At 41.6% G+C, this 13,444-nt stretch overlaps 1 protein-coding gene across 1 annotated transcript; it reads right to left on the reverse strand.

Moving 5' to 3' along the window:
• Positions 1 to 7,305: 7,305 nt before the first annotated feature.
• LOC137659832 (uncharacterized) lies at positions 7,306 to 7,611 on the reverse strand. The gene has a single exon (XM_068394621.1). The coding sequence runs from the start codon at positions 7,609 to 7,611 to the stop codon at positions 7,306 to 7,308; it is 306 nt and encodes a 101-aa protein (XP_068250722.1).
• Positions 7,612 to 13,444: the final 5,833 nt, after the last annotated feature.

A 13,444-nucleotide genomic window follows, 5' to 3' on the forward strand; every position in this document is an offset into this window, starting at 1 on the left:
AATATTAATTTTTTTGTATATTATAGTTTATGAATAAGCCTATTTTTGTATGGGTAAGAAGCATTTTCCCCCAAATACCTGCAAATGTATTATAGATAGGTATGTTCTATTGCAATTCTGATTATTCATAGACTGGCCTATTCTTTACACTCTCTGGTCTTACCTAATACAGCTCACTTTTCCTCTTGGTAAGTGTAGAGGAGAATCTATCGCTATGATAAGGAGCTCTTCTAGAAGGACACTCAAAAATTAAACCATTGTTCTCTAGTCTTGGGTAGTGCTATAGTCTCTGTACCATGATCTTCCAATGTCTTAGATTAAAGTTTTCTTGCTTGAGGTTACACTAGTGCACACTATTCTCGGGGTTTTTTTTCTTACTCCCGTTTTTTTTTTTTTTTTTTTTTTTACGGTGTGTTGGGTAGCTTAATAGAATGACCATGGAATCCAGGTGGTTTATCAAGAGGTTGTCTTTTCCTTATCTGTTTCTTTTTTTTTCGAAACAATCTTTACCTTCTTCCCTTCAGTTAAGTGCCTATCCTGTTTATTGTTAAAGATTGCCTGGCCCTTTTTGCCAGACACGGGCTCTTGCAATCTTGCAGCCCGTAGGTGTTTGGTAGGATTTTTGGGATAGGTAATTGTGGTTGGGGGTATTCTGCAACTTTTATTTTAGGATATTGGGTTAGGTTTTTGGGTTGAGGATGGTAACATGCAATGTTAAAGCCTGTTTAGAGCGTGAAAAAGGTGACAGTGGGAAGGGGATATCCTTCCCAGGAGCCCATTGGCTCCAGTCTTTAGTTAGAGAAAAAGAGTTATAGTAATAAGTCCCGATAAGTAGGAGGGCTCGGGAAGGTGTTGAGGAGTTTTAGTTGGAGATATAGGTATAGGTGAAGTAAAAAACTCCATAGTGGTTTAAGCTTAAGTTATTAGACAGAGGTATAGTGTGAGATTTCAGCTGTGCAAGAGAGAGCTGAAAAGAAGAGAATAGTAGCTGTTTGAGTGGTAGGAAAAGGGTGGAATAAAATATTCATTTACCTGTAAAACTAGAACCAAAATAAAAATATAGATTTAATTGTAATTGTGATTATTGTGACAATATGGGTATGAATGGTTAGAGGGGATACCTGAACTGAAAAGAGAGATTGCAAGTGGAAGAGGTGTTAAAAACCAGAAAAACCACTAACGGCTCTGCTCCCCCCCCCCCCCCCAATCGTTGAGAGGAAGGACAGGAGCGCAAAACTGTCTCCTTATAAGGAGTAAAAGTTATTGCCCTCAGCCGCCAATAGTCGTTCTGATCTCAACAAGGAAGTTGAAAGGGTTATTTAGATGGCAAACTGGTGCTGTTGTTACGTTATCTCGGTGGAAGATATCTGCGGAGAAAGGCCGAGAGGGCATCACCATTTGCAGTTATATGTCTGACAATTGCTGTTGCAGTTGCATGATTGTTGGGGGTTGAGATCCTGTCGAAGTAGGCTTGTTTCTTGACAGTGCTGTAGGTAGTGCTGTAGCGGTTCTTCTGTGTCTTGATTACAGTAATTGCACGGTCTTATTGGTCTCTGCTGTGTTGCTGGGTCTCCATCGTTGTCTAGGATGATTTGCCAGCTGCATAGATATCCCAGTCACTGTCTACAGATTATGACAGCGTCCTGGCGTGGTGTTTTCCTTACAATTGGGTGTGGTAGTATGTTTGTAGCTTCAATATACCACTTTGCAGATCTTGATCCATCTAAGAAGGCTCGCCTTACTTTGCTAGTATTTTGGATGTTGCAGTAGGCTGCCATTTGATTCTTGATGGTTTTAAGTGAGGGTTGCACAGTAATTCTTATGGTCTGAAACCTTAAGGCTGATTTAGCTAGGTGATCGGCCTCGGCATTGCCAGCAATACCAGTGTGACTTGGAATCCAATTCAAAGTCACTTGCCTGTTGTTGCTTTGGTGATCTAAGGCTAGGAATTGGATTGCTGTTATGAGATAAACATTTTCTGTCGGTTCCTTGTTGCTGAGGGCCAGGATGGCTCCTCTGGAATCTGTACGGATTGTTGTGTTTCCATACTAGGTTAGATGGGTGTTCTAGGGCTTTTGCAATAGCCACTAGCTCAGTTTGTAATGTGGAGGCATGGTTAGAAAGACTCCAATTTTCTCTATATCTTGATAGGGAGACAACTGCAGCAGCAGCTGCAGGGACTGCGCGGTCCACTGATCCATCAGTATAGTAGATGTTAGGTGCAGGTGTGTTGCTGATTGCATTCTTTGCAGCTTCAGTGAGTTGCTCTGGTGTGCAGAGGGCTTTGCTATCTGCTGGTAGGAGAGTAAAGTTGTATTTGATGGGGTCCTAAGCCCAAGGGGCCGGAGTGCTGTAGCCTTCGTGCTTTTGTTGTCCCTTGGTTTTGTTGGCCTCATTTTGCATTTGCATCCTCCTGAGTGTGTCTAGTAGTTTCTTTGTATGAGTATTGGGTGGGTCTACCTCTTCTGCTAGAGGTAGAAGTCTTCTCAGTTTGTTGTTGAGTGGGATTGTCCTGTGTGCAATGATTGACTTGAGTATAATACTTCTATTCCTAATGTCAATTTTGGCTGACAGGGAAATTAGGTTGGTTTCTGCTCTAAGTAAGCAGAGTCTTGTCCACATTGGAGAGGCACAGATGAGTCTCATGGCGTTATTTTGCACTACTTCCAATGATTCTTTTTGTGTGTCGGTCATTGTGGTGAGAGTAGGTGCTGCATAATCAGTGTGGGATCGAATTGCTTGTAGATAAAACAGTCTAAGGAAGTTGTTTGATACTCCTTGATTGAGGGAGGTCATTCGTCTCATGGCTGATAGACGAATCTTTGTCTTCTCTCTGAGGTATGTTACTTCATTAGCAGATGATAGGGTTTTACTAATGATTACTCCAAGGTACATAAATTGATTTACCCATTAAATGGCTTCACCCCTCAGAGTAAGGTTCTGAGGGTTTTGCAGAAGTTTTATAGCCACGGCTTTTGTTTTGTTGGTGTTGATCTTTAGGCCAACATCATTGCATTTGGTCTGGATCATGTCCAATGCCTTTTGGATGGCATTTCTTGCATGTGCTTTGTTTGGACATATGATACATATGTCGTCTGCATATATGAAGATTTCCACTCCATTTGGGAGATTTAGAATGGCTAGGTTCTCCATTAGTAGATTGAAGAGGTAGGGGCTTAGAATGCCTCCTTGTGGTGTTCCGTTTTTTAGGGGGATGAAACCGGTTGTTTTCCTTGGAAGGGGAATCTAGCTTCTCGGTTTGATGTGTAATTTCAAGTCCAGGCCAGTAGATGTCCTTTTACTCTTTTTTTTTCAAGTGTAAAGAGAATGGCTGGTGAGCTGGCTAGCTCAAAGGCTTTCTCTAGGTCGAGGAATATGACAAAGGCTTTTTTGTCATTAATTGTTGTAAGGACATCCTTGATACATTCTTGAGTGCCTATGCCGCTCCTGTCGGCATATAGGCGGTGATCTAATTGGCCTATGTTCCACTGCAGTCTGATGAGAACCATTCTCTCAGCTACTTTCTCGGTGCAGCTAATCAAAGTTACTGGTCGGTAGGTGTCTGGTTCCTTGGGTTTTGGGATGGGTTTAGTGCCCTGTTGGTTCCATGTAATTGGGCGTAGTCTATCAGTGTGTGTTCTGTTAATCAAGTGCAAGTACACCAACTTCGCGTGGTTTCCCATATTCCTCAGCATACTGTATGTGATGAAGTCGGCTCCATGGGCAGTGTCTTTTCTGCCCCTTGCAAGGGCCGTGTTTAGTTCCTCCATGGTGCAGGGGCTGTCTGTATCATCTACCATGTTACAGGCGGCTTCAATGATAGTATTCCTGATTGGAAGCAGTGTTCTCTACCTGTTTATTGTCTATTTTATTTATTTATTTATTCTTTATTGACAAAACTTTATATACATTGTAGTACAATAATTATATTTAGTTTACACAAAACAGTGGGTTTTATTCTGTAACAATTATACATTTTCCCCATTATATTATAAAATATTTTGTCCAGAAAAATCATATTTTCTTCCATAAAGAAATATAAGTCTATTAATCAACCATCACAACAAACCCCTCATACATCAACAACAAAACAAAACAAATATTTAATTATAAATCTTTAACACTTCAAATATATACTGGCACAGGTCAATTACTTGGTTTTCTTCTCCAAACAGTGCGTCTATGTTCGTATAATTAAGATTACTAAATTTCTGCCTCTTCGATCGTGACATTGTACATTCAATTAGGACATGCACTTCATTCTGTACTGTCTGTGAATCACAATTACACACTCGCAACTCCCTTGGAGTTCTACTCCACCTTCCCGTCTCTATTCTTAGGTCGTGGGACATTAAACGTAATCTAGTAAAGTCAATTCGTATATAGTCTGGTACATAAACATTTTCACTGTACACTCTATGCCTTTGCAAGGATCTATTTAAAATTTCTCTGTACGTATAATATTTTGTTGCTGTTTCAGGTTTATTCCGGATTTCATTTTTCATTTGGTCAAGGCTTGACCTGATGATGTTATCAACTAGACAAGAATTCAAAAATCTGTAACCGGGTGTATTTTCACTTCTGCAAATTTCATAAATATAGTGGAACGGTTCTTCCATATCAATGTTCGCCATTTTTTTTTTTCTAAAAAACGTTTCCTTCTTACTTGAACTTCACGATTAAAAGACTCAAGGCCACTCTCCACTAAGCACAATGTCATAGGCGTATTATTTCTGACCCCCAATAAGCATCTAACAGCCTGGTTGTATATCCTCTCCATACATATTACGTTGTTTGTAAGCCAACTCTCTGCACTATAAAGTAGTGAGGCTCCTAACGCTGCTTTGAACACTTTGACTTTATATGCATATGGCATAGTTGTATTGTTATAACAAAATATTGAGAACTTGTTATGGTCTTTGCATTTTCAATTTCATGTTGTTTGAGCACTGATTGCATTTTGCCATCACCCGTAAACCATGCACCAAGATACCATATTTTTCACAATGGTCTATCTTAACATTATTTATGACTAGAGACTCTTTATCTCTTGCATTTCCATTTACTACAAAAAACTTGGTCTTTTTTTCGTTAACAATCATCCCATATAAGTTACAGTAATCCAACATAATCCCAATTTTCTCAAAACACTTTTCTCTTGATGTACTTAAAATAACTGTGTCATCCATCAATAATAGCGTATGCATTGTCCCTAAAAACCCATCTCTGCCAATTCCCTCTTTTATCATTTTAACCATTTTGTCTAGGTAGATAGTAAATAATAAACAGCTTGTTGGAGCACCCTGACGTATTCCAACAGTAGATATAATCACAGCTGATTTCAAGACACTTTTAGTACAAGCATAGATCTTATGAATGGCCATTAACATAGTCTTACCACAACCTTTCTCTTTTAGGCACTCAATTAACTTATCTCTTGGAACACGGTCGTATGCTTTACTAAAATCTACAAATACAACATACAGCTTCTTTTTCTTAAAAATTGCGTAGTCCATCATAAGCCTCACAGATAATATTTGTTCGATACACCCTCTACCCTTTTGGGCTCCAGCCTGACATTTATCTATACCAGCCCACAGATTTAAACGTCTCACCAACAGTGCCTCATAAAATTTTGCGAAAGTGTTCATTATACTTATGCCCCTGTAATTCCCACAGTCCATTCTATTACCTGATTTGAAGAGTGTAACTAACCTGTCATGACACCAAGCAAAAGGGTAAATAAAATTACAAAATAAAAAGTTACAAATGGTAAGGAAAAAGCTCAGCCAAGTCATTGGCAAAAGCGACAGAGGTAGGTTGATGCTTTTAGCTCTGCCAGCAAAGTTGTTGGCAATTTTAGTTGGCCTCAGCTAATGGGTCTGGGTGTGTGACTCTGGGTGTATCATACTTTCCAGAGACTTTGTTGAACCAGCCCCATATTCTGGCTAGGGATGTGCTGAGGTTGACTTCATGGCACCATGAGTACCATTTATCCGTTTTGACTTCCAGTGATACTTGCACAGAGTGTTTGATGATCTCCACAAGTAAGTCATGGAACTCATCAGTTTTGTGTCTTCTGAAGAGTTTTCTGGTCCTATTTATTCTGACATTCATTTCTTTTGATGCGGTTGTTATAGTACCAGGCGTCGGCGTGTTTCCTGTCAGAGTGTTTTTTCTGAGGCATGGAAACACTTGCGGCTGCATCTAGTTATTTGTTGAAATCGAGTGATAGGGTGGAGATATCATTGTGAGGGTTTTTTATGTATTCCAGAGCACATTCTGTCATAGTTGTTTCGAATTTTTCCCAGTTGGCAAAGTCTGGGTTCCCCCTTTTGGGGGGTGGAGGAGGAGGGGGATATTGCTCCATTTCGAGTTTAATTTCTATGGCAATGTGATCGCTCGTTAATACAGGATGCAGCTGCCATCTAGAGCCTCTTCGTATGGCCCTAGAGAGGAAAGTGAGGTCTAGGCATCCTCCTTTTAGATGGGTGGCTTCTGTAACATTATTGAGGAGTGTTACATCCGGATATTCTTGCAGTAAGGCATGCAAGTGTCTGCCTGTTTGATTTGTTGCAGATACTGAGTTTAGGAACGGGTGATGGGCGTTGAAATCACCTGCAATTATTGTGTCATCCTCGGAGGCTGCGGCGAAAAGCGCCTCAGCATTGATGCTTTTAGCTGGGGATTTGTAGATGTTTTGTACTGTGAGAGTTGTAGCAAGCAGGGATATCTGAATACTCAGAGTCTCTGTCTGTCCCACAGTCAATGCTCGGTGCTATTTTGGAGGGAATGCTGCTTTTAACAAGAGTTGTTAGTCCTCTTGTTGTTGGTGAAAGATACGTAGAGTATACTTTGTATCCTGAAAATGCAAATGGTATGTTCTCATTGAGCAGTGTTTCTTGCAGTACAATTATGTTAGGGTTTTGCACTGAAGTTTGGGATTGCAGGAATACAAATTTGTTTCGTAGGCCGCACACGTTCCATTAGAGCACTTTCACCTGGGTGTTTTGGTGGGTGTTTTGGTTGTTGTGAGTGGTTGTGTTAGGATCGTTTATGGGAGGGTCTATGAAGGGAATTGAGTTCAAGGGCGGCGTTTTCAAAAACAAAATTGTCAAAAGACTTCTGAATGAACTTTACTTTACGGGATTGCAGAAAACTGTGAAGTATATTACTAATGACTGCTAGAATAGCATCCATGGGGCAAGCAGAAAGGTTGTATATCAAGATTTAGGTGGGGTTTGGCGGGGCGTGAGGCGCTTGGTTAGCTTCTGACAGCGGGACTAGGTAGACTTGGGAATTCTCTTAAGGAGTGAGAGGAATTAGGTATGTGGGTTGCAGGAGTGGATATGGATGAGTAAGGTTTTTGGGCTGTGGGACAGCGGGAGGGGAGGTGAATCTTAGAGGTGAAGGAGTGGAAGGAGTGCGGGATGGGGATCTTCTTGACTTTGGAGGAAGTTTGGGAGGACTTTGAGGTTTAGGTGCTGGAGGAAGGCTTGGAGGAGAAGGAAGTTCAGGAATGGCATGTCTGGAGCGGTTAGGATTTAGTTGGGAGGTGTGGTTGATTGGTGGAGGGGTGTGGTTGATTGGAGGTTGCTGTGTTTCTGACATGGATGAAGATTGTAGTGACGATCTGCTCCATGACGGTGCGCAATCCGCTGAAGCCGAAAGGGACATCTGTCTTGCCAAGCATGATGAGATCCTCTGCAATTCGGGCAATGGGCGGTGGTGTGGTATCCAGCCTTGTGCCTGGCAATGCAATAGGCAGTAGGGTGCTGCCTGCTGCTACACACTCCACAGATCTCTGGCCCACTGCAGCAGTCCTTGTGGTGGCCAAACATCTGGCAGCGGAAGCATCTAAGATGTTCCTTAAAATACTCCTCGGTGCAGAAGGTGCCCCAGAGGCCGAATAAGAGCTGAGAGGGGCGAGGTCCCTTGAAGACTGCCTCCAGCTTGTGAGATCTCCTTCCGGCCTTTCCCTCACATCTCTTAGCAGTAAGAATGAAGGGGTGTTGGAGCACGGGTTAGAGTGGGAGGTCAAGATCATAAACAATGATGATGGTGGTTGGCCTGTTGGTGTAGTCGAGCTTGCGCATGTTTTCCTGCTGCTCCAGGAAGGTCTTGGTAGGTAGATCCTGTGCAGAGATGACCAGCTGTCCCCTGCGATTAGGACGTATGGTCATATTGAGGTGCGGGTTTCTGGCCTCCGTGGCAGCAACAGCAGCATAGGAGGTCGTGTTAGGTCCTGGAGTAAGTCTAAACTTGGCAGGATTAGAGGTGTTGTCCTGGGCTTGGAGTGCAGGTGACTGTTGGGTGGGGTTATCCTCAGTGTCCTGGTGTTCTTCTTCGTCGTCTTCTACTTCATCTGGGGTTGCTGGGCGTTCCAAGGTCTCTTGTTGGAGGTCTCTAGAGGTCCCTGCAACAGGTTCTAGTTCGATATCAGGTGTATTAGGAAGGTTCTTGTGGCTCCTCAAGGTGAGACACCTAGGCTCTTTTATCCTTCCCTTCTCCACTCTAGTTCGACGGGAGGAGGTAGAGATGGGGGAAGAACCCCTGGCTGCCATCACAGACACACGATTGTTGCCTTCAGCTGTCGATAGGTACTTGGTTTCAGGTGTTTGTCTCAATAATAGTCCAGCCGTTTTCAGTAAAAATTATTCAAATTTGGTTAAAAGCACCAAATTTTGCACAAAGTTAGCTTGAGATGTACCTATTGAAAGGTGATAGAGACCCATTTGATATCTTTCAAATATGACCGCTTTTTTCAAGATGGCCGCCAAAAATCTGGAAAATGCTGCAATTTGAAAGATTTTTATCGTATAGTCACAATTTTGGAGTCTAAACCTATATTTTCAAGGATGTTCTAAACATTAAAAAGCAAATGTGGGCACATAAGACAAATATTTAAGGAACAAATGGCCTTTTTGTTACAGAAATTGCCTACAAAAATATTAAACCAGCTGTAATCATATTTATTCTGTAATTTAACGCAAAGTAAAGAATGTATTTGAAGGTCAAACATAAGTACAGTGTTTTATTAACTCAATATGAAGAGTTTTATACTAACTTAATCCCAAAATAGGTCTTATCCTTGTAACCATCAATTGCTAGTACAGTACTGAAATGACTAATTTAAGTACACAGTCTAATCACACACAGGCAACCCCCCCCCCCCCCCCGCATTTGCACAGAGCCGTACATGCTAGTTGTGCTTTCACACACTTGTATCTTCCTCTACAGCCTTTGACACATCCACATTTCAGGAATTCCATACAGGAAACTGATGCTTGAGGCAGATCTAACCAATAGGGTTCCCATGCATTCCCAGGTCCTTACATCCAACCCCATTCAACAGGTGAAGGTAACACGGGATTGGGGAGAAGTGACTGGCCCCAAACATGACCCGCTTGATAAGATGCTCATATGACATGCTGGTAGAGAGCAGCAGAAGTTGGTGGTATGAGATCAATAGACCTGCCCTTCCTGGTGAAGAGATCTTTTCTCGCTTCATAAGCTGATGTGGCAGATGCCATAAAGCAGAACAACAAATCGCTCAAGGTTTGCCATGTGCTGGTCAATTCTCTCCAGTGTTGGTACATTCCCAAGGTCTGCAAACACCTCGGTTACACTTTCACATATTTGCCACGTCTCCCAAGAAGATTTCTTCCTTTACCAGCAAAGGAGGATGTGTTGTCACACTCGCTGAAGGCCTGAAAAATAGGCAGAGCTCGACACTTTGGACCTAGAGAACCAGCTATGGTGTGTACAGGGATATATTTGAAGTTGTCCCCAACCCTAAAGCTGATCCACAGTTCACTTGCATTAATTGGAAGACACAATGCTATAGCTAACACTACTACATCAGTGTCCACAGTTCTGATCATGATCCTCTCACAACCGTGTTAAACAGCATCTTTTGCATGGAGAAGAAGCCTTGTGTCTGCTTCCTCATGGGAGCACGGAGATATTTAATCCATACTGTCCCTCTGGGGGTTGCAAAGGACCAATTCTCCTTTTGTGGACAAAATTTGCTTGCCCTCTGGACAGCTGACAGTAGTACATTGATCCGCTAGAAAACTGAAGAGCTCGGCTTTGTTTGCATCACACCGCAAGAAACCCTTCTAGTTGCCAGGAACAGGATTGTTAGCCTTTACTTTTCTGCGGTCCCCCTCTCCTCAGAGACTCCTAGCAGTCGCCTTCAGACTGTCTTGGAAGTACTGATCAAAGATAATATCAACTCTTCTTGCTGACTCCAGTTGACGCTTTACATGTGGTACAAATACCTGGTCAGCATACTCTTGAAATGTTCTTGATCCACCTAGGTTAAGCATATTAACAATGGCAGCCCCATCTACTGTAGAAGAACTGCATCAGTATCAGGCTTGTCCTTGATTGTGGTACTATGCTGTGTAAGGAATGGGAAAAGATCAGCTTTGGTCCCTTTTTGAAGTAATCCACCCTGTGACAATGATGGTGGACTGGATTGATTCTCATGGCAGAAAAACTCATCAATATCCCCATCTCTCACTTGGCAAGACACATACAGTTTCAATGATGCAATTTGTTGCTTCTCCTTTGACACTTTGCGGGTAGGCTGGCTGCTGAATAGAGGAAATTTGTTCCTTTTGATAGGGTCTGTCAGACTTTTGGTTCTGTCTTCTAGCCGTTACTTCACAAAATCACTATATTGCTCATTTCCCATCCTTTTGATATGCCTTACGGTTTCTATAACCTCTTAGTCTGCAATATCCTGGGTGCCTAATACAAGAAGATCAGATGAATCTTCCATGAATGAATTTCCCATGTCTTCTAATGTATCACACAAGGATTTGACTTGCTTTCTGTATGTTGTCTGTACCCCCTGTTGAGCTTCATGGTGTCTTTGGTCTGAATGCTTTTCCGCCTGTCCCCGGAGTCCTTCCCCCACAGTTTTAAACTCATTCACAACTCTTGACACTTCTGGCCCAACCACCATCCATCTTTGGAGTTGTGCACTGTTTTCAGTTATGCCCACAGCACCGCCATCTCCTTTAATCTGTTTGTTGTTCTGTTCTTGAGCTTGGTCTAATGGGATGCCGGAAAATGAGTGTTGTGTTTTGTGAACAACAAACTTTCCCTCTGAGAATTCAGCAGCAACCTCAGGATGCATCAAATCTAGGGAAGCCATATCTCTAATATGCACTGCAACCCAACGAGCATATTTTGGGTGGTCAAGAGCAAAGAACCATGGGGCCAGCTTTGTGAGTGCAGCCTTGTACAGATTGAAGTTGCCTTTTGGCAATGATTGGAGGAAATCCATCAAAGCTAGTTCTAGGTCAAGTGTGATGGACCAGAAGTTAAACATAGGTCATGCATTTTCCATTTTCACTCTCCATTGCTCAAAGCTTAGAGGATCTGTGGTGTGGTCTTCTGTTTGGTGACGCTTGTAGGCTCTATCCATGAGAATGTACAAGCTCCCTGCAGTCACCTGGTGGGCATGCCTCGTTCTCATTATATGTGCAGCCTTCAGGAAGGAATCTGCAGTACCTTGAGGCTATCTCTGCCTGCACAAGGGTGTTGGTCCATCTAGTTCATTCCAGCCAGTCTCCAAGAACTTTGAGAAAGGCCAGCTCAATGTGTAAGCCACCAAATATCACTACAACTTGACTCTCTCCGTGAATGTTGGGGTATTACCACTGGAGTTGTTTGGCAATAGCATACAGTGGCTGATCACAGGCAACTACAGGGATCTGAACAGAATTCAGAAAATCTACTGCATTCTTCATAACTTTCATAGTATGGGCATTCATGGCACTTGACTTAGCCTCCTCATAGAACAGTGGGAGCAATGAGCTGATGTCGGAAGGAGCAGGCTATTATGTGTGGGCCTGATCAGCATGGTATGCAGCCCAGGATGTCTTTAGGTCTGTTGATGACTCCGCTTCAATCTCTTCTTTCACATGTTTCAACCAACTGCAAATTGATTGTATAACAAACAAAATGGTTTTCACTGTAGAATTGTAAGAATTGAGACAGATAACAACAACATTTAGAGCAATTTTTCAGTATGTTTGACTTATTTCAGAATTTAAATGGGCATTTGCTGGTAAAATATTGTTCTCCTGTACTTATTTTTATTCTCATTGTTTAGATCATCCTTGAAAATATAGGTAAAGACTCCAAAATTGTAACTATACGATGAAAATAGTTCGAATAGCAGCATTTTCCTGAATTTTGGCGGCCATCTTGAAAAAAGCGGCCATATTGGAAAGATATCAAATGGGTCTCTATCACATTTCAAAAGGTACATCAAAAGCTAACTTTGTGCAAAATTTGGTGCTTTTAACCGAATGTGAACGATTCCTCCATATTTTTACCGAAAACGGCTGGACTATAACAGAAGAAAAATGAAGTGTTAAGCCAGTTCAATTTTTCAAAATCGCGAAAAATTGGAAAACTCTACGGGCAACGGACCGAAGATTTCAATTACTCGCTGGTTAAAGATGATCCTTTCACTAGCTTGTTTGTGAAAAGGATATGTGGCTATCCTTTGGGGTATTTAGCCTTGCATGGTGTATCGGCTCCTCCATGTTGACCATTTTTTCGATTTCAATTCTATAGTCTATGGGTTTGATCAGTTTCTCCATTTATATTTGCCTATATATTATTTTAGTTATTCTTCTTAATTTTGTTTTTAAGTATAATGTATCATCTTTATTACCATTAATGTTTATGCGGCATGGAGACATTGAGCAATATACCCGACCAGTATGTCTTAGATTTTGTCAATATCATCTACTTTATGATAATATACGCGGTCTTCATGCAAATATTCAAGATCTTACAGTTATATCCAGACAGCATGATATTCTTTTGTACTCAGAAACTTTGGTTTTAATATGAGGCCCTCGTCCTGCTATGAATGTTAATATCATAAAATTTAGGTAATAAAAGTTTGTGGCAGACATAACAACATTTATTTGTGTTCGATCTACCTGAATCCAGATATGGATGAGTTTATCTTTGATTGTCTTTTTACCATTATGGCTAAGATACAAGATGATAGAAAACCTTCAAAAGTCTTTGTTGGTGATTTCAATGCTCGCCATGAGGAGTGGTTAAATTCTGTTTTTCCTACCGATAGTCATGGCTTAAGCGCTTTAGAAGTTGCCACTGAATCAGGTTGTGAGCATATCAAAAGTGAAGCTTCTCACAGATCTGGTAACTGCTTGGAACTAGTTTACACCAACTCCCCTGGCATTATAGCTAGTAAGGCTGGCTCTCTACTTAGGACATGTGATCAGGCCTTGATTTCATTTGTATTGATGACTGATTAGCCTGTCCCTGATGTATCACACTCATGTAAGATTTATATGAAATCTCAAGCAGACTGGAATGGGATTTTAAGTTATTTTTTGGAGTAAAACTGGTCACAACTGTACAGTAGTGCTGGTCCTTTTGTCCA

The sequence above is a fragment of the Palaemon carinicauda genome, chromosome 20 (assembly GCF_036898095.1).
Source record: "Palaemon carinicauda isolate YSFRI2023 chromosome 20, ASM3689809v2, whole genome shotgun sequence".
Lineage (NCBI taxonomy): Eukaryota > Metazoa > Arthropoda > Malacostraca > Decapoda > Palaemonidae > Palaemon > Palaemon carinicauda.

What these genes read in the sequence shown, in the direction of transcription:
- LOC137659832 (XM_068394621.1), bottom strand. Translation starts at nt 7,611, where the DNA reads ATGTCAGAAACACAGCAACCTCCAATCAACCACACCCCTCCACCAATC.